At 43.5% G+C, this 20,046-nt stretch overlaps 1 protein-coding gene across 1 annotated transcript in view; it reads right to left on the minus strand.

The window, feature by feature from the left end:
• Positions 1 to 3,214: 3,214 nt before the first annotated feature.
• The window catches only part of LOC136620282 (P-selectin-like), a 141,951-nt gene continuing 125,119 nt past the window's right edge, over positions 3,215 to 20,046 (minus strand). Inside the window, exons 25-29 of the mRNA XM_066594982.1 lie at positions 18,984 to 19,017; positions 16,484 to 16,521; positions 10,964 to 10,997; positions 7,837 to 7,874; positions 3,215 to 4,433 (exon numbers count right to left, since the gene is read on the minus strand). Of these exons, the coding sequence (XP_066451079.1) occupies positions 4,408 to 4,433; positions 7,837 to 7,874; positions 10,964 to 10,997; positions 16,484 to 16,521; positions 18,984 to 19,017 (170 nt within the window). The 3' untranslated portion in view covers positions 3,215 to 4,407. The remainder of the gene's footprint in view (positions 4,434 to 7,836; positions 7,875 to 10,963; positions 10,998 to 16,483; positions 16,522 to 18,983; positions 19,018 to 20,046) is intronic.

Genomic DNA, 20,046 nt, shown 5'->3' on the forward strand with positions numbered 1-20,046 from the left:
TTTGAGTGGCTGACTAATTTTTATTATTGGTATCCCCAGGAGCATGTGAATGGGGTCCAGATAATGGGGGGCACTTCACCATATATTGCTGCAGTGTTATTCTGTAGTGGCACTCTGCTCCAAACAGCCTTACTTGCTGTAGGTTAGGCGTGTGAGGGCAAGGCACAAGGGAAGGGGTTCGGTGAGGACTTAGTGATATGCCTCTCGGGCGGCAAAGATGACAGCTGCTAACCTTCTCTTAAGTGGCGGTGCGGGAAAAGAGCACGCGGATCGCAGATGGGCACGGCTCAGAGCAAGTATTTTTTTTACAAGTGCTTTGAGCAGTGGAAAAGAAAAGGGAATTTGACAGCTGTACATTGTCCATATGAATCAGTAGTGAAGCATTTTTTCTTAGAACTTTGGGTCTTGACCTATTTCTGACAACCATGTAAAATGTGTGTTCCTTTTATGTTTTTTTAATTGATGACGCTAATAAAAGCTGGCGCAGTGCCTGTAATCAATTAAGACATGAGTATGGCACACAACCAAACAGTGGGGCTTCAGAGACAACCAAGAGACCTTACATGTACATGAAGAACCTAATGTTTCTTCGTAAGGTTGTGAAAGGAACATCTTAATTTTTTTTAAATTTCTTTTTCTTTCATACCTCTGTTGCGTCAGCTCTGGGATCTGTTCCTTTCTAGTAATCTGGTTCAGGTCTTGCATTTGTTTCTCTTCATCTTCTGGCTCTGGTGGGAGTGGTATTAGGTGAGACATGCTTGGTCTCACCTATGGGTAATTTGGGAGGACTATTTAACCTGGCCTTGTGCTTAGCTCATTGCTGTTTATTTTCAGTCTTCCTCTGACTGGTGGAAGTAAGAGCTTGGTGATGGATCTCCTGTGTGCCTGATTCTTCACAAAGCTAAGTACTGTGGTTACTATCATTTGTACTATGTTTTCTGTGGTTTTCTTCTATCCCACGTAGGGTCTGCTAGTGGCCAACGTACATGGTCAGATTCTCCCTTGTTAGGGCAGGTTATCTGCAGATAGGCAGGCCCCTTTCCTGGGTGAAGAGTTAATAAGGACAGTGTTTCCCTGGTGTGCTTTTTCTTTATGGCTTACCACTGTTTTGTGTGTGTTTATTCACCACCCATGAGTATTTCAGGCTTACGGATCCAGCGCGTCCAGTTGGGACGTGACAACCTCTTTCGGACTGAACTGATGATCGAGCATCTTTTTTTGTTTCCTTTTTATCAAAATTGGTTCCATCTGTGAAGTTGCTTGCAGTGCATCCTAAATGTTGATGTAACTGGAATCACTCCCACCAAATATTGCCTGTGTTTAATAATACTGTATATAGGGGCATTTTTTGTGACCTTACCAGCACACAGCAATTGTTATGTTATGCATGGCCCTCAAACCTTAATGCGTACCCATGCCTGCTGCACACTCGCAGTTATGTCCTGGTAGGCTATGGAGAAATTTTGATATGTTCTTTATACGTTTATGTGTCTTTTTACATTTTCATATTTGGGTCTCATATCTGAAATATAAGTTTAACCTTTTTTTTATTTTATAGTACAGTGATAATGATTTTCTGGAAGACGAGGAAGCTGATGAGTCTGCATCTATACAGGAAAGAGAATCACCGCACAATAGAGATGAGTGAGCATACTCGTTAAGGGCAGATACTCGAGTGAGTATCCTCCTTTTCGAGTACCTGTCTGCTCGTCAGAAAAGATTTGGGTGCCGGCGGGGGGGAAAGGTGGGTTGCGGGAGTCAGCAAGGGGGAGCAGGGGGGAAGAGAGGGAGAGATCCTCTTTTCCCCCCTGCTCTCCCCGACGACACCGAATCTTTTCTGACGAGCAGGCAGGTGCTCGAAAAGGATGATACTCGCTCGAGTATCTGCCCTTAACGAGTATGCTCTCTCATCTCTACCACACAACTCATCTGTCACACCGGATGATAGTGGTGATCTTGCAAAGGAACAAGCCTGTACATCTTCAGCATCTACAGACACCAAAGAACATTCTTCTGCATTCCGACACTCCTCCAAAAGAACCACACAAGGTATAATTGTTGATCTGGCGCAGTTGAAGTATCTCCAAAAATGACACAGGGGCGACTATGACTGGGCAGACTCTTTTAGCAAGATGGTTGCTAACAGTCTTTGTAAATTGATGTCATGCATCTTTGTTCCATAACGGCTGCAATTATTACATTTTTTGAAACCTGCACCAGCCATAATAGACCTGACAAGTGCTCCTCCTCCAAATCAAAACCCCTCCACCTACACCCCCCCCCACCTTATGCACCCCCAAACCGATACATGGATTATGAAGGTGACATAGCTTGCAATATTTGGAGCAGTACTATGGGCATTATCATAGGCCCAAAATGCATTTTGCGCCACCACCAAGGCTTAATTAAAGAGCCTCAACTGAAACGTAGCTACAACCTTGACCCAGTGGCCAATCAACCTCCCCTTCTAGTAGTGATTAATCTGCAGTTGACTCGCCACCCCATTTTTATATGGATTTATAATACTTGGCCTTTTTATAATGTTTAATATTGCTTGAAAACTTTTCTGTTTCATTCTTTATACATGTTGTTATATGCCATGTTAGGAATCTACATTTTTTAGTAAAGTTCTTTGACTTGTCAAGAGAAGGTGTGTGTTTGCCTAAGATACATTTGCTTACATAGTGACAACTTTGTGTTTTAATACTTCTTTTAGTGGGACAACTCTCGGGCACAAATGCCACTAACAGCTGTTCCAGCAATGCTCGCCTCTGGGATTTCATACATTAGCAATCAATTGCCATTGAATGGAGGCACAGCAGGCCGTGAATCACTCAAGGCTGCCGACCTCCAATCACAGTAAACAAGCTCTTTCATTTCTGAACGACAGTCTGTTTACCGTGGAATATACAGAGGCAAAATGCTGATATTTTAACTGTATCACTCCTTTTCTTTATTCACTGCATACATATACAATGGGCAAATGTTGAGAAATTGGCTTCATGAACCGTATGTGGTTTACACGATAATTGGTCCATGTAAAAGGGCCTCAATAGAGACGGGCAGGAAACCATTTTGAATCACAATTTGCCTGCTTTAACAAATCTTGTATGGAACGTGGCTTTTCCCAAACATCAGTTGATCCTTCTCATATGCTGGTCATAGTACAGCAGTCTGCTGGAAGAAAAGAATGAAAGGCACACACATGGTTGGATAATACTTTTATTTTCGAAAAAAAGGGGGTAATGAGGTATTGGTTTATATTTAACAAAAAGTTTACATATTGTTTGATGCTTTTAAACAACAAAGTTACATAATATGGATATTTTGGCCAAAATATATAAGCTTGGAACCCATGTCAACTGTTCTCATTGTCTTGCGATTTCCTAACTAAAAAAAAAATTATGGAAGCCAGATTTTTTAAAAATCATGCGGTTTGGAAAGACCAGATTATCTGCCTCCTCAAACAGAGTCCATCTGCCAGCGGATGGGTGAAAATGAGAAATAGGTTTTAGTTTCTGGAATAGCCCTTTAAGTTTGTACCAGAGCCTAAGACTACACCAATACTTGCATTAGAGCAGCCCTGCAATCTAATACCGCATTCAGTGTATTACTAGTCCTGGCCAGGATTGACTGTGATTACTGTAGATCACACACCTATTATTTCTGGTACTAGTTCTTTAAGAGATAGCACACCCAAGTCAATGGATGGGAAGGTGTGTGTATATGACAGCATATTAATGCTTCTACCATGCATTCTGCAACCTACTTAACTGCATCACATACAATAACATCTAAAAAAATTATGTATATAAGGTTTATTTTCTACAAAATGAACAGCCCACTATTTAGATATTTATTGGTCATTCCCGATTTTGAGCACAGAGCTGACGACTAAGTCTAGATTTTTATTTTCCATTTTTTAAGGTATTTTATATAATGTGTATTTGTATTTTTGTCATAATTTACATTGAGTATTCAAAGAAATAAAAAATCTGCATACCAATGAACTGTGCACAGAAATGTAACCTAGAATGAATACACATTTTGATATGAGTACGGCTGCCTTCAGGTGTGCGCTGGAGGTTCCATCGCAGATTCGGCACAAAATACCAAAAGAAAAAATGTTGCATGCAGTGCTTTTTCTTCTGGTAAAAGGCCAGGCAGCTGAGCAGAACCTGAATGGACCATTATAGTTAATGGGGTCCGTTCGGCGCTGTTCAGGACCATTTTGGCAAGGGGATTCCCCTTTCCTGCTCGCCAAAGGCAGCAGTAAAACGGAACCCCCACCGCAGATGTGAAAGCAGCCTAAGGTATTTTGTATGTAAGATTGTTCTTGCATCCACTGTTGTGTAGGGTTGGACTGGTAATGGTGGCACTAGGAGAAGGAAAGAAGAGTTTCAACAATCACGGGTCACGTGAGCGCTCGTTATCTAGAAGCAAACAAAATTACCATGAAAAAACAGTGAAAAAAAGTCAAACCAACTATTGCATTTTTTACATTAACGGGAACCTGTCAGCAGGTGGGATCATGTAGAATACTCAAGTTTAACTCTTTTCAAATCTTTTGTTTATGTCTAATGAAGGCAGTATACCTTGAAAAATAGCGTTTTTGAAAGTACCTGCAACGTATGCTAATAGGGATGCACTGATCCAATGGGCGGGCCTGATCGGTTCTCCAAGCAGGATTTATTTCCCTAATCCCACCCCTCTTTGCCCTGAGATGTGGATGACATCCGGGACATTATCCATGGGACAATTGAAAATTTATACATATGGAGTGAGATTGTGGACTGGCCCATGAGCAGATACAGAGCTGAATCTCCATATGATTTCGATCATCCCGTAAAGATTCAGCTCTATCCATTGCACATATGCTGGAGCCTGGAGAAGAGGAAATATCATCATTCTGGCTGTGTATAAGTTCTATGCAGTTGATCTAAGGGTTCATTCACGTCTGCATTAGGGCTTTCTGTTGCTCATTTTAATTTTTGGAACAGAAAAATTGAATTAAAATAGAAATAATAGTTTCCTTTTTTCCTAATTGATCTCAATGGGTTTAAAAAACAAAATGGAATACAGACTGCATTATTTGTGCTATATTCATGCAGGGCTTTCCACCTTTCCTGCATGGCAGAATTAAGAAAGTGATCACACCAAGACATAGTATGGTCCTTATTGGACCATTTGACAAACCTAAAAGGGAAATTTATCCCTAGCAACTTTTGGGGAAAAGTGTAGCCTGCCTACAAGCAGGGTGATCGTCCTGACAAGAACGGCCCTGCATCTCGTACCAAAAATGGAAAATAGAAAAGAGGACAGAACTAAACAGATGTAAAAAAAAACAAAACACATAAGTAATCAACACACAGATGTCGCATTTGCACTAACAGACCAAACAAGACATAAATTCAGGTGTCCAAATAGTAATAGATGGAAGAAATACATTTAAACCACACCAGGCATCTGCACACCTACAGATGGAGGATAATTAGTCATCCACACACCTATGGATGAAGGGGCACAGATAACACCAAACAGATCATGAATTCTAATCTGGATCCAGGCAAACAACAGAACATAGAGTCCTAGACTCAAACACCAACAAGCTGACTACACCCATGAGACACAACATAGAGCGAGACTCACACACCAAACTGGATCCAGACAGAGAGCAACACAGCACACATCCGTAGACAACAGAATGACCCACCACCAGGAATGGGTGTGACCGGATTAAATATATCTACACCATGGCTGATTGGTCAACCAGGGGAAACACCTCCCTGTCCACCAATCAGTTCATACACCATAGGAGATGTTACAGCAGATTGGAGAGGAAGGTCCCAGTGAGGTATTTCCAACAGACAATCGCAAAGGGACCTTTAGCAGCGACAGGTAAGAGGCAAACAGCAAAGCTGAAGGCATAGCCATATAATAATGCCACCGTGGTTCCACTACCTGTTACAGATGGCGCACGTAACAATTTATTCCTTAGAAAACGGAAACATAATAGAATGGAAACAAACTGAAAGCATTCCATTTTTTTTGTTTAAACCCATTGAAATGAATGGGGGGGTGGGTGAACTGAAATATCTATTTCTCAAATGGAACAGAGAGATGGAAAGCTCTAATGCAAATCTGAATGAAAACGTTCTTGCATCGCTTCTGTGGAATTATGATCCTCAGGAGGTTGTTTCACTTGTGTCTGAGGATCACAAGTGTTTCCCATTGATTTCAATGGGAAACATCACATCGCACCGCACGGCATGTGAGTGCCATGACATATCTTTAAAGTCCCATTGAAAACAATGAATGGGCAAGGCGTTCCGAGGGAATGCCAAAAGATGGACCATGCTGCGATCGCTCATGGGAATAAGTTCATTCAAAACAATAAAGTTCATATTCATGTAAGTTTTGTGCATCTCGCCGGTGTGAATGTAGCCTGATGCTCATAAAACTGGGAACACTTTTAAGCATTGTATAATGTAGAGTTCTTCAACTTTCTGATGTACTTCAGGTCTGAGTCCCACAGCATTTTTAGGATCCCGGCTGGTTGTTAACAAATAAAGATGTTGTTTACAGCTAGAGGCAGAAAAGTTACCTTAACCCCTCAGTCACACGATGCGCCCGTGTGACTGCAGGAAGGAGACACATGTACCTGCAGACGGCCGTCTCTCTGCAGCGCCAGAGAAAAGAACACATGACGGCAATGAAGCCGGTCACATGTTCTTTCCTCCAGCGCTGCAGAGAGACGGCCGTCTCCAGGTACGTCCGTCTGCTGGTGTCAGTCACACGGGCGCATCGGCGCCGGTGTACGGTTGCCGATGCGCCCGTGTGACTGAGGCCTAAGGCCGGCTTCACCTGGGCGTATTTTTACTTGCGCAATACACAGAGAATAGAACCCATTGATTTCAATGGGTTCGTTTATATGCGCATATTTTCCTGCTTATTTTTTAGTCACACACAAAAAAAAAAAACCACAGCATGCTCTATTTTCCTGCTCATTTGTGCACCAAAAGTCCCCATAGAAGTCAACGGGGATTCGCAAAATACGCTAGGAGATGCATTGAACACTGGAAAATTGCACAGGAAAAACACCACATCTGGACCTCATTAGATTAATTAGCCATTTAAATTGGTGCATATTATTTTGCCGTGCACAAATACATTTGCACTTGCTAATGGAAAAATTGAGTGCGCACAAGGAAGCATAGTTCATTCTGCAAATACGTACACAAATACGCATATGCTCATATGATGCTGGCCTAAGTTAACCAGGAACACAAATCTCCCTCCCACTTTATTGTTCTTACCTACACTATTATATTTTAAGGCCACTTCCACATAGCCGATAAACTCACAAGAGTCCTGTCCTGTCCGACATGCGCAGAAATTGTACGGAAAATGAACCCATTTATTTGAATAGTTTCTTTCACAGGAGCGATTTTTCTCTTGGACCGATGGTCTGTGTTTGAAAAATCGCTGCAAGTCCCATTTTCGCGTGAGTCTCGCATGAGAATGGGACATGTAACGTGCGGAGGTTCACACATCACAGAGCACACAGTCGGTGGGTCTGTGTGAGGTGCAATGCGAGTTGCTCCCAAGAATGTTGTACATAACACGCATCGCCAATGTAAAAACATCCTGTTAAACCCTCAGTGGTGTGACCGCTTCTCAGCCGGAGGGTTGATGTTTTCATTCACCAGCAACCATAAACAGATCCTTAAATGGTGGGGATTCATGCACAACGTTGCAGGACTTTCCATTCTAAAATGATTTTTTTACTACATAACACTGGACAAGCACTCTAAATACAGATCATAACGTACAAACCTTCAAATGCAGGATTTTCAAATGTGTTAGCACTGTCTCTGAAAAGCAAAGAAGAAATGATTACTTAGGTCAACAAACCTCTCGCTAGAAACAGCGCATTCTGCTGATAATAATGCCGCGTACATGCGGCCACCAACAGGGCACTAAGTGAGAAATCGCTCCCCTATCATAGTTGCTTGCTTTTTAGCAGAACTAAAAACCAAGTGACTGTAAGGCCGTGTAAAAAGGAAACGCCCAATCTATGAGCGACTCCTATTTACTGTGAATGGAGGCGGACGGCCAGAACAACGAGTCCCATTCACTTGAATTTTTTTTATTAAAGGTCCACTTACCTCTGTCTGCTGAAGGTCCACTGACAGGTATCCAGTTAGGTCCTGCGGAGCACTAAGATAGCAGATCTGGAGGCAATTGTTAAGCCCCTGGCTGTCATAGCAACCTATCGGCACTCTTCAGTCACATTGCATGTAGATTTATGGGGTTTTAGAGGGAGCCTCCTCCCTATTTCTAACAACTTAGATACCGTGGTTGGTATAGACTGTAGCATCTAGTAAATTAATTGGCCAGGATCAGAGGTATCACTGATAGCCAACATTGCATGTGCTTATTACCACTTAATTCAAAATGGTGTACATGTACATTATCTGTAGGGTACACTGCCTACAGAATGTGGTACAATCATTTGTGCTAACAATGACACACGTACGGACTTCTGCAGGAAACACACCCTACAGATGATGTTATCCCCTTAAAGGGGTTGTCTCGCGAAAGCAAGTGGGGTTAAGTACTTCTGTATGGCCATATTAATGCACTTTGTAATATACATCGTGCATTAAATATGAGCCATACAGAAGTTATTCACTTACCTTCCCTGCGCTGGCGTCCCCGTCTCCATGGCTCCGTCTAATTTCAGCGTCTAATCTCCTGATTAGACGCGCTTGCGCAGAAGGGTCTTCTCCCATCTCTTCGGTCCGGCACGAGCGGCATTCTGGCTCCGCCCCCTTGTACGCATGATCGCGTAGCTCCACCCCCATCACATGTGCCGATTTCAGCCTCCTGATTGGCTGGAATCGGGCACATGTGACGGGGGTGGAGCTACGCGATGACGCGTACAAGGGGGCGGAGCCATAATGCCGCTCGTACCGGACCGAAGAGATGGGAGAAGACCCTTCTGCGCAAGCGCGTCTAATCAGGAGATTAGACGCTGAAATTAGACGGAGCCATGGAGACGGGGACGCCAGCGCAGGGAAGGTAAGTGAATAACTTCTGTATGGCTCATATTTAATGCACGATGTATATTACAAAGTGCATTAATATGGCCATACAGAAGTACTTAACCCCACTTGCTTTTGCGAGACAACCCCTTTAATGTAGTCTAATTTGTTACTTAGCAATGCAACAATTTTTCTAGTTTTTATCTAGACTTTTCAGAAGGCATAACTTTTTTTCTTGTTCTGTTGATATAGCTATATAAGCACTTGTTTGTTGCGAGGAAAGCTGCAGTCTTTATTGGTACCATTTTGAGGCATGTATAATGTATGACTTATTTTCACGGAATGTGTGAAAAACAAAGTAATTCTACCATTTTTTTTTTATTAGCATCATCGCAATGCGATTAAAATACATTTTTTCTTTGGGTTAGTTATAATTACAACAATACCCATATTATATATTTTTTTAGGTTTTTCTAATTTTGCGACAGAAAAACCCTATTTTAGGGGGAAAAGTTTATTTTTGGCATCACTGCATTGTTTTTTGTGGAATGAGCTACTGTATTGATAGCTATCAGCAATATATATAAGACTTTTGCTTTGTCAAAAATGCAGCAAAAAACTCATGTTCGCCATGTGGATAAATAATGCATGCATTGTATTTTACAGCCAGCACACTATATAAGGGGGTAATCAACTGTAATAAAGCAGCTCTCGCTGTGCCTGTGCCCTCTTTTACCCTCCCTCCCTTTAGCTTAGGTGATGCTCCTGCAGAGAAAAGGAGGAACTTTCCTCCTCCCCTCTGCACTGCCAATCATCCGTGACGGGACGAGTACACAGCTGCTCCTCTTTTTGTATAGACAGAAGAGGTGTGGACAACTGGGCACTACGATGTGGACTCAGACCGCGTTCCGCCAGTTTAGTACCCATGGCCTAGATGATGCCAAACGTTTCTCTGTTATTATGTAGGCAATATAAACAGCTAATCTGATTGCAGCCTATAATCTTGTGTGTTGTTATTATTACTGCATTGAAATAACAAATCCAGTGAAATTAACCCCTTCACTTACTTGGACCAACAGGGAAATTTTAATTTGCATTAATTTTTTTAAATTATTTTCCATCATCTAAATCTGTGGTACGTCCTATAGTCAGGTGCATCTTATTGTTTGAAAACTACCGTATATACCGGCGTATAAGGCGACGGGGCGTATAAGACGACCCCCCAACTGTCACCTTATACGCCGGTATTCAGTGGAGAAAAAAAAAAAAATTTATTACTCACCTCCCACGGCGTTCTGTCGCGCTCCGGCAGGATGTCGCTCGCTCCGGCAGGCTGTCGCTCGTTCCTCGTCCCCGCCGCAGCATAGCTTTCTGAATGTGGGGCTTGAAATCCCCGCTTCCAGAAAGCTAATACACACGCCGGCAGCCATGACATCATTGAATGGCTGTGATTGGCTAAAGCACACGTGGCTTCAGCCAATCACACTATTCAATGACATCATTGAATGGGTGTGATTGCTAACACGTGCGCCTTCAGCCAATCACAGCCATTCAATGATGTCATTGAATAGTGTGATTGGCTGAAGCCACGTGTGCTTTAGCCAATCACAGCCATTCAATGCTGTCATGGCTGCCGGCGTGTGTATTAGCTTTCTGGAAGCGGGGATTTCAAGCCCCACATTCAGAAAGCTATGCTGCGCCGGGGACGAGGAGCGAGCGACAGCCTGCCGGAGCGCGACAGAACGCCGTGGGAGGTGAGTAATAAAATTTTTTTTTTTTACACTTTTTTTTTTTTGTATTACCGGCGCATAAGACGACCCCCGACTGCAGAGCAGATTTTTCGGGGTTCAAAAGTCGTCTTATACGCCGGTATATACGGTACTGTTTATTGGTTTATGTGAAGTAGATGTACTTACTTGTCTGTTTTCAGGAATCCTGGGTTTTCTATTCCTAAATGCAAAATAGGAATGTTAATGGCTTTTCCATGAAAAATACTATTGATAATTATTCTCAGCACTGGTCATCTATAGTCAGAGGCGTAACCTGAAGCTTCTGGGCCCCATTGCAAAATCTGTAACAGGGCCCCCAACTATAATGCTTTATTCATAGTACTGGGCTCCTTGTATGGAGAGGAGAGGCCTTATGGGCCCCCTATGGCTCCTGGGCCCGGGTGCAACCGCATCCCCTATAGTTATGCCCCTGCTTATAATTGATCGGCCAGGGTGCACCACTCGGACCCTGGCCAGTCAGCTGACTGGGTGCCAACTATCAGTGCCATGACACATAGCGGTTTGAGTGAAAGCCATTGCTCCAACCCCTGTGTTGCAGCCAGCACTTGTAACTGCATGCACAGCTCTCGCTGAAATTAGTTACAAGTGACGGTCACTATACTGGGGCTGGAGCAGCGGCTTCTACTCCAACCTCCGTGTATCTCAGCACTGACAGCAGCTGCCTGATCAGTTGATTAACTGGGGTCCTGAGTGGTGGACCCCAGGAAACAACTATTGATGACCTATCCTAAGGAAAGATATTCAATAGTATTTTGCATGGAAAACCCCTTTAAAGTAAAACTCAGATATAATAGCAGTACTAGTATATTAAAGTATTATACCCATCTCATTAAGTGAATCCTTAGGCTATGTCATCCTTTAAAGATCGGTTATGAGAATCAGAATTTCACTGGCACACTGACAGTCTAATTTACATCTGTGGGACTAAAATACTCACTGCACCCCTAAATGAATACTTAGAAGTGTGTACTTTCCAAAATATGAGCTTTTGTACAGTTTTTCTTATGTTTTGGCACCTCAAAGCCTCTAAAAACTTAGATGGTGCTTGGAAAACATACTTCTAAATATGAGGCCCCCAAATTCACAAGGAGCTTCATTTCTGAGGCTTGTGTTTGTTTCAAGTATCTACAGCACATAAGCGCAACTTATTGAAACTGCAGAATCAGAACAACCATTAAGTTGACTTTCTCTGTTAGCACACGCTATGTTACAAGTGAAAATCAACTAAAATTGATTATCTATAAAAAAAACCTAAAAAGTAAAGCAACCTGGAGGTGAAAGTCAGGAACTTTAATTCCTACGATTCGCCCAAAGTTTTAAAGGAGTTTCCTGGGACTAAACTATTGATGAACTATCCTTGGGATAGGTCATTAATAGATGATAGACTGTGTTCACCATTTGAGACTCCTGCCAATCAGCTGATTGACGAGGCACGTGACATCTGGATCAACAGTCACATATCCTGAGAGTAGCTCAGTACTATTCAAGTGAATGGGATTAAGCTGCTATACCAGGCACAGCCGCTATATGAAGTAAGGTGCTGTGCCTGGTATGACTTTGAACGACGTCTAAGGCCACCAAAAGAGAACCACAATATTCCACACACCAAAGGGTAGTTTGTCTGTCTATTTTGCTGCTATATACATGCTCTTCCAATGTATTCCTTCCAATAGAACCCAATTTAAGTTCTCTGCTGGTATATAAGTTTTTATGCTTTCAGATCCAGCAACAATATTACCTCTGTAGAATATCTGGAGTTCATCAGGAACCAGTTAGCAAAAGTATAAAGGAGCAATCCCATAGAGAGATTAAAAAACACTCAGGGATGTCCTATAATTAGAGATGAGCGAGCGTACTCGGCCACGCCCCTTTTTCGCCCGAGCGCCGCGATTTTCGAGTACTTCCGTACTAGGGGGGAAAAGATTCGGGGGGCGCCGTGGGTGAGTGGGGGGTTGCAGCGGGGAGGAGAGGGAGAGAGGGCTCCCCCCTGTTCCCCGCTGCTACCCCCCGCTCCGCCACGCCTCCCCCCGGCGCCCCCCCAATCTTTTCACCCGAGTACGGAAGTACTCGAAAATCGCGGTGCTCGATCGAGTAATTACTTGAAACGAGTAGGTTCGCTCATCTCTACCTATAATCAAAGCTGGACCAAATAGCTGTAAATGGACAGATATCTTGAGGCATGGAGGCAGTTTGTTATGCTTCATAGTTCTCTGCTCTGTTCAGGGATTCGCTGCCTGGATCCTCGATCGGACAGCAGACTATGGCTACCACTCTACATTTGTCTTTGGGCCATCTGTGTGCCTCTGATGCATTAAAGGGAACCTGTCATGACTTTTGAGTCTTAAACTACCTTACCGAAATCTGCAGCAAATCAGCGATGTGTGAAACGCACCTTAAAGTTATTATTGTTGTTTTTAATACACAAGAATTTCTGTCTCTAACAACAGACCAATTTTTATATAGGTATATAAACATTATGCAGCTTCTTTCTCTGGCCCCACCAATATAAGTCTAATATATAATCTTTCACACCAGCAGCAATATATTCTCTGTAGAATATTTGGCCCTAACAACAGACCATGTGCTTTATACAGGCATATAAATGTCATGCAGCTTCTCTGTCCTGTGTTCAACTGTAAAATGGCCGCTAGTTACTGTCAGGGTGAGAGAGAGGGGGACCCGACCGATCCTGCTGCAACGTCCTTTAGGGTGACCCCAGACACATGGCATACGCTGAGGAGCTGGGAGGTTAAGATGCTGGCTTGTTAAGATGGCACTTACCATGCTCCCTCCCGGATAGACGCACGCAGCCAAGGCCAGGGCAGTGCTGGGCCTCTTCCGGACACCCCCAGGATAGGGATGCTCAATAGATGGTAGAACAGGGATTGCGTTTGTCACCGGTGACGCCACCGTTCCGGCACCCACCAGCATGAACAATCGGCAGGGAAATAATTGAGCCACAGACAATGATAGAGTACCTCAGGACCCCGAGAACGGTCAGGGCCTGGAATAACTTAACTTGAATAAACACTCCAACAATGCAAGGCAAAATTAGACAGTATTCCAAGTGCAGGTAGCATTATAGATATATACAGACAGACTTGAAGATCAGTACCTCCACACAGTGATCCTAGACTTCAAGACGCCTGTGTGTGTGACAATTGAAGATGCGTACCTCCACCCAGCGGTCCCAGACTTCAGGACGTTTGGGCGTGAACAATTTAGAGAAGAAGAGTACCTCTGCACTGGGCCTTGTGTAGGAAAGCCTTAGGGCTGGCTCACGCTCTCTCTCTCTCTCTCTGGAGGCTCACTTACTGATCATGCTGATTCTTGCATTCGCAAAATCTCTCCTCCTCTTTCATCTTCAACACATGAGGGCTGAAGGTGCCCTCACATGCCTCTGTGCTTTACTTGCTCTCCTCTTCAGAAAATGGAAGACCTGAACTCTACTCCTTTTCCCGCTCTCAGTCACTCACATTTATAGTCTCTCTCATACCACGTGACAGGACATAAATTGATACATTTACAGACAGCCAGCTCACACTTTGCAGACATTAACCTCTCATTTGCTGCATGTTATGATCGTGTGGGCAGGCAAAGCACGGGACCCACACGATCGTGACCAAAGGGGACGCACACGGGTATCACCAGGGGCACACAGGACTCACACCGGTTTCAGGCAACTGACCCTGTGCTACAAGGAGGAATGAGAGTGGCCCTACCTGAGCGGGGACATTGCCCCAATAAGGGCAGCCCAGCGGTCTTTGGATCTGGGCCCTAGCTGATCCTAGGAGCCACACACCAGAACAGGATGCATTCACATGCCACATGACAGACCCAGAATACACTGTATACAGCATGCAACCACTAGTAACAGATTGGAAGCTGAATATAAATACCAGGTATTGGTTGATATTTTGTACAGGATGTTGAAAGCTAGCAGGCCACTTCACGGCTCCTGGTTATACTGCTAGTCCCTACACTAACCAGGAGTCCAGCAGAACCGGACACCGTTCACACCACACGCTGCAACAGGACACAACACAGATTGCAGGACACACAGCAAACTAACACAAAACTGACAGAATTTAAACGTATAAATGGACATGAACCAAGTCACACTGCAAACTCCACCAGACAAGCATTCATGACTACTCACCTTAGTGGCCATACAGACTGACCAGGAGCTGGGTTTATATGGGAGCACAGATCCAGGGGATTGGCTAGCAGACAGTACCACACCCAGCCAGCTCAATCATTAACCCTGAGAGTGCTGTGCTGCTGGAATCACAATAGTACAACATGTCTCAGCAGCACACGTAACACTGCAGCTGTGCAATACACATAACGGTATGACAAGACAGTTTTGCACAAAGCATCTACATAAGACATACATGTATGACATTATGGAGGGGGCCAGGAAAGCATGTACTGGGCCACTACACCGCCTGTGTCGCTTGTTTGTCACAGTTCGACTAATCTGAGTGCACTCGCCGCTAGCAATTTGTCACGGCAGAGCCTTGATCGATCACTCTAGTAGGATTGCAAGAGCGGAGTCATTCGAATAAACTCTGATTTATACCCAGCTTTCCTGGGCTTCTACACGCATGCGAAATGAAAGCTCAAGTCACCACCTGATCCAGTCTAACAGCTCCTACACTCTATAATATCCACGCACACTCGCGTGTTAAAAGGTAAGCTGGAACCCTCACTATGAATTATGAACACAATCTTCTGAGTTATTTTCACTGAGGCAGAGTAAAGTCTATATGTCAATTCTTGTTACAGCCCTTCACAGTGTGGACTACATAAATTAGAATCTAAATGTTATTAATGATCCAGAGTTAAAATGGTTTGTGGGCTGACAAACGTATACCTGACTAGATGAATGGAAAGCTGGGACCTACACACGTCCATTAGCGGTAGATTGGGGATACATGGTAGTATGGGTGTAGGAACCCTGACTCCACAAACGCAACTCACAGAAAAGGTCCAACTCAGGAAACTGCTGCAGTAAAGGTGGTACTGTCAGCTGTTATGTCTCTGAGTTGAGGAAAAAAAGGTTCAGAAAGATGCGTAGGATCAGTGCCTAGTAGGTAGCCAGGGAAAAGGAAAAGCGTACCAGGAGTCACTGCTCTTAGCAAGTCTGGGAAGAGACCTAAAACGTAATGGAGTCTTTTTTTAAAGGTTCAAGGGTAAGTTCATAGGTTCAACGCGTTTCCCTGTCTGTTGGGGCAGTTGATCAGGAACCAGTTAGCTAAAGTATAAAGGAGCAATCCCATAGGGAGATTAAAAATGTCCTATTCTTAAAGCTGAACCAAATAGCTGTAATTGGACAGATCTCTTGAGGCATGGAGGCAGTTTGTTATGCTTCATAGTTCTCTGCTCTGTTCAGGGATCCAGTGCCTGGATCCTTGATCCGACAACAGACTATGGCTACCACTCTACATGGCCATCTGTGTGCCTCTGGTACATTAAAGGGAACCTGTCATGACTTTTGAGTCTTAAACTACCTTACCAAAATCTGCAACAAAATCCGCAGCAAATCAGTGATGTGTGAACGCACCTTAAAGTTATTATTGGGTTTTTTTTTAATACGCAACACTGGTCAACCACTTTTAATATGGATCATAGCTCTGTACAAACCTTTAAACAGAGGATTTTCAAATGTGCCATTATTGACTCTGAAAATCAAAAAACAAAAGATTACTTGGGCAGCAAAATGCTTTTAGTGCACTATGGATGTAACAACATTGCATGAAGTAACATGTCGCGTTTGCTTTGTGAGGAGATACAGATTCTGATTCTTTTTAGCATCACTGCTGGTAAAAGTTAAGCATAACAAGTAACATTTTATTTAGGGCTTATTCATACGTATACAGCGTATATGGGCTGCCATATTTATGGTTGCTGATATACGCTATCATCTGTGCTGTCTCCCTCTTCCCTCACCCTCACTGGCTCTCTGCCTCTCTCCTCCCCTCTGGCTGTTTGCAATGGGAAAGGTGGGGTATGGGCATAGCTAAGCCCTCCCCCTCCCCACCCTTTGTCCACAGCCAGCAATCGGAGGGGCGGAGCCCGCCCCCTCCCATTACAAACAGCCAGAGTGGGGGAGAGAGGCAGAAAGCCGGTGAGGGTAGGGGGAGACAGCACAGATGATAGCGTATATTGGCCAGCCATGAAAATGGCAACCGATATATGCTCGTGTGAATAAGCCCTTAGGACGAGCTCACACGGATGGACCGGATTCTGCATGCGGGAGGCCCATAGCGGATTCCGACTGTTAGCCTGGCCAGTCAATCTACGTACCTGTTTTCTTCTGTAATGCAGGTGACCGCGAAGGCTCGCCATTGGTCATGCGCAGTACAATTATTTTTTTTAATATCCTGCGCCATCGCTAAGTGATGATGTGGGTACCTGCAGCCCATACACAATGTTAATTGCACATGGGCTGTCTCTATGAGTCCACAGAAAAATAGAGCATGCTGCGATTTTTCTTACACTCGCGGAATACGCAATTTGTATCCATGAGTGTGAATGAAAAAGCAAAAGTGAAAAAAGTTTTTCAATGACTGTTTTGTTATTGAAATCCGCCCATGTGAGCCTGGCCTTAGTCTTCTATGCCTCAAGAAATACCTAGATCTCTTTCCCAATGAAGTAAGCAAGGGGCTTCTTTCCCAGAGAGCTATCCAAAATAACCATATAATGTCTTGAGATGCCTTTGGCAACTTTATTTAAATTAGAGAATGCTTATTCAAACATACTTTTGGGAAGACAACACAGATTAGGAGTATTAAAATGGTGTATTCTCAGGAATTTATAATAATCATTTGTTAGTAATGTGAAATTTAGCAGAAATGTCATTAAAGGACATTAGGTGATTGAAATTATCCCTACAGTGATCCAGTTACTAATTGAGATATCATAGCATAATAAAGGTTTTCACAGGTGGGTATTGACAGAAACGCCTAGAGCAGCACAGGTAGGGGACCTCCAGACCCCATAGCACTGACGCCAGGATGCCGAAGTCTATCCACTGTCAGCATAGCCCACCCTTACCCAGAGACTGAGAGGGAGCGCCACAGGTGCAGCTCGGGGCTCCTCCCCATCTCAACTGGGAATCCATCCTCCTCTTTCTAACAACTTAAATGCTGTGGTTGCGATTGACTGTGGCATCTAAGTGATTAAGTGGCTGGGATCAGAGATATCATGGATAGCAGCCAATGCATGGGGGTTATTAACCACTTAACTCCAAATGAAACATTTCACTGTATTGCAGTGTATTATTTTAGTTACATCTCACAGGCGTGGCAGACTGGTTGCCATTGTTAGGATTCCTGATCACAGGAGGCCAATGAGCTGACAGAGGGAGCTCCCCCTCTCTGTTTACTTGTGACATGCCACAATTGTGGCATGTAATAGAGAAATCAGATGAAATTAAAAGGGGTCCTGCTGTGCTTCTGTCCACTTTCTCCCTCTCACTGTTCCACCATCAATAAATGTTTCTTTTATTGATGGCAGTGAGCATTATCTCTCCTTTTCTCATTATCTGCAGCATCTAGTTTAAGTACTGCTGCTGCAGAGGAAAGGGGAGATATTCCTCCTTCCCTCTGAACTGCCCAATAGTTGTGTCCAGTCACCCATACTGGGACAAGTACAGAAGCTGTGAGGCTGGTTTGCAGTGCACTCTGCAGACGTACTGGTAGCTGCTCCTGTTTTTGTCTAGACCAGTGGTTCCCAACTCCAGTCCTCATGACCCTCCAACAGATCATGTTTTCAGGATATCCTGTGGCAATGTCTGAGGCTCTAACAATATAATTACATCACCTGTGCAATACTGAGGAAATCCTGAAAACATGACCTGTTCGGGTGTCTTGAGGACTGGAGTTGGAAAACACCGGTCTAGCCAAAGGTCCAAACTGGTGGCAATGGTCCAGACTTGAACCATGATCTGCCAGTTGAGTACCCCAGACCTGGGTGTTGCCAAATGGCTTGCCATTATTATTCACAGAATGTAAGCACCTAGTCTTAGTACAGCCTAGGATCCTGCTTGTTATTATTATTACTGCATATCATTAAAGGGAAGTCTAAATTAGCCTGAAATATTTTCACTTATTTGCTGCTTTATATGAAGTAGATTACTTACTTGTCTATTTTCAGAAGTTCTAGATTGTTCTTTCCTAAATATAAAATACGATTATTAAAATAAGTCTCTGATATTAGAGCAATATATTATGGGATTATACCCATCTCAAAGTGAGTCTTTAGAGTATGGATTGATTATCAGAATTTTCCCAACACATTGACACTAGGTGACATCTGGTGGAGGGGGGGAGGGGGGGTCAAAATTCTGACTACACTCCTAGATAAATACCTTCAGGGATGTGTTTTCCAAAATTAGGCCTTTTGTGTGGTATGTGTTATGTTTTGGCACCTCAAGGCCTCTACAGATGTGCAATGGTGTCTAGAAAACATGTTAATAAAAAGGAGGCCCAAAAATCCAGCAGGTGCTTCATCATTTCAGGGCTTGCAATTGAGTAAAGTTTCACACCAGGGTATATATAAGAAATTTCTCAGAACTGCAGAATCAGGATAATAATTTTTGAGTTGCGTTTCTCTGTTAACGCCTGCTGTGTTATTAAAGAAAACCGATTAAAATTGAATATCTGCAAAGAAATAAAATCTTTTTTGTGAATTGCCTAAAACTTTAAAGAGATTTTCAAGGACTTAGGGTAGGTCAACAATAGTTGATCCCTGGGGTCTGCCGCTCGGCATCCTAACCAATCAGCCAACTGAAGAAATGCCACAGCCTCTTCTCATGCCTGTGACTTCAGATTGATTGGTCACATGGCCTGAGAACAGTTGCATTCAAGAGAATGGGATTGAGCTGCTATACCAGGAACAGCCCCTATACAAAGTACAGAACTGTGCCTGGTATAGACTGAAATGACCATGACAGTCATCGGAACTCTGCTCTCACTTCAATCAACTAATCAGCGGAGATCCTGAGCAGCAAACCTCCGGATACCAAGCCAGAACCAGAGGATAGGTCGTTAATATTTTAGACCCGGAAAAACGCTTTTGAGGGATTTTCTGAAATAAAATATTACTTTGTCACCCAAGTCAAAAGAAACAAAAGAGCTTATACTCACCGTCCTTGTAACTCCAGTGTTGTCTCTGCGTTGACCCAACCGGGTCAGTTTATAAGC

Source organism: Eleutherodactylus coqui, chromosome 3, assembly GCF_035609145.1.
Source record: "Eleutherodactylus coqui strain aEleCoq1 chromosome 3, aEleCoq1.hap1, whole genome shotgun sequence".
NCBI lineage: Eukaryota > Metazoa > Chordata > Amphibia > Anura > Eleutherodactylidae > Eleutherodactylus > Eleutherodactylus coqui.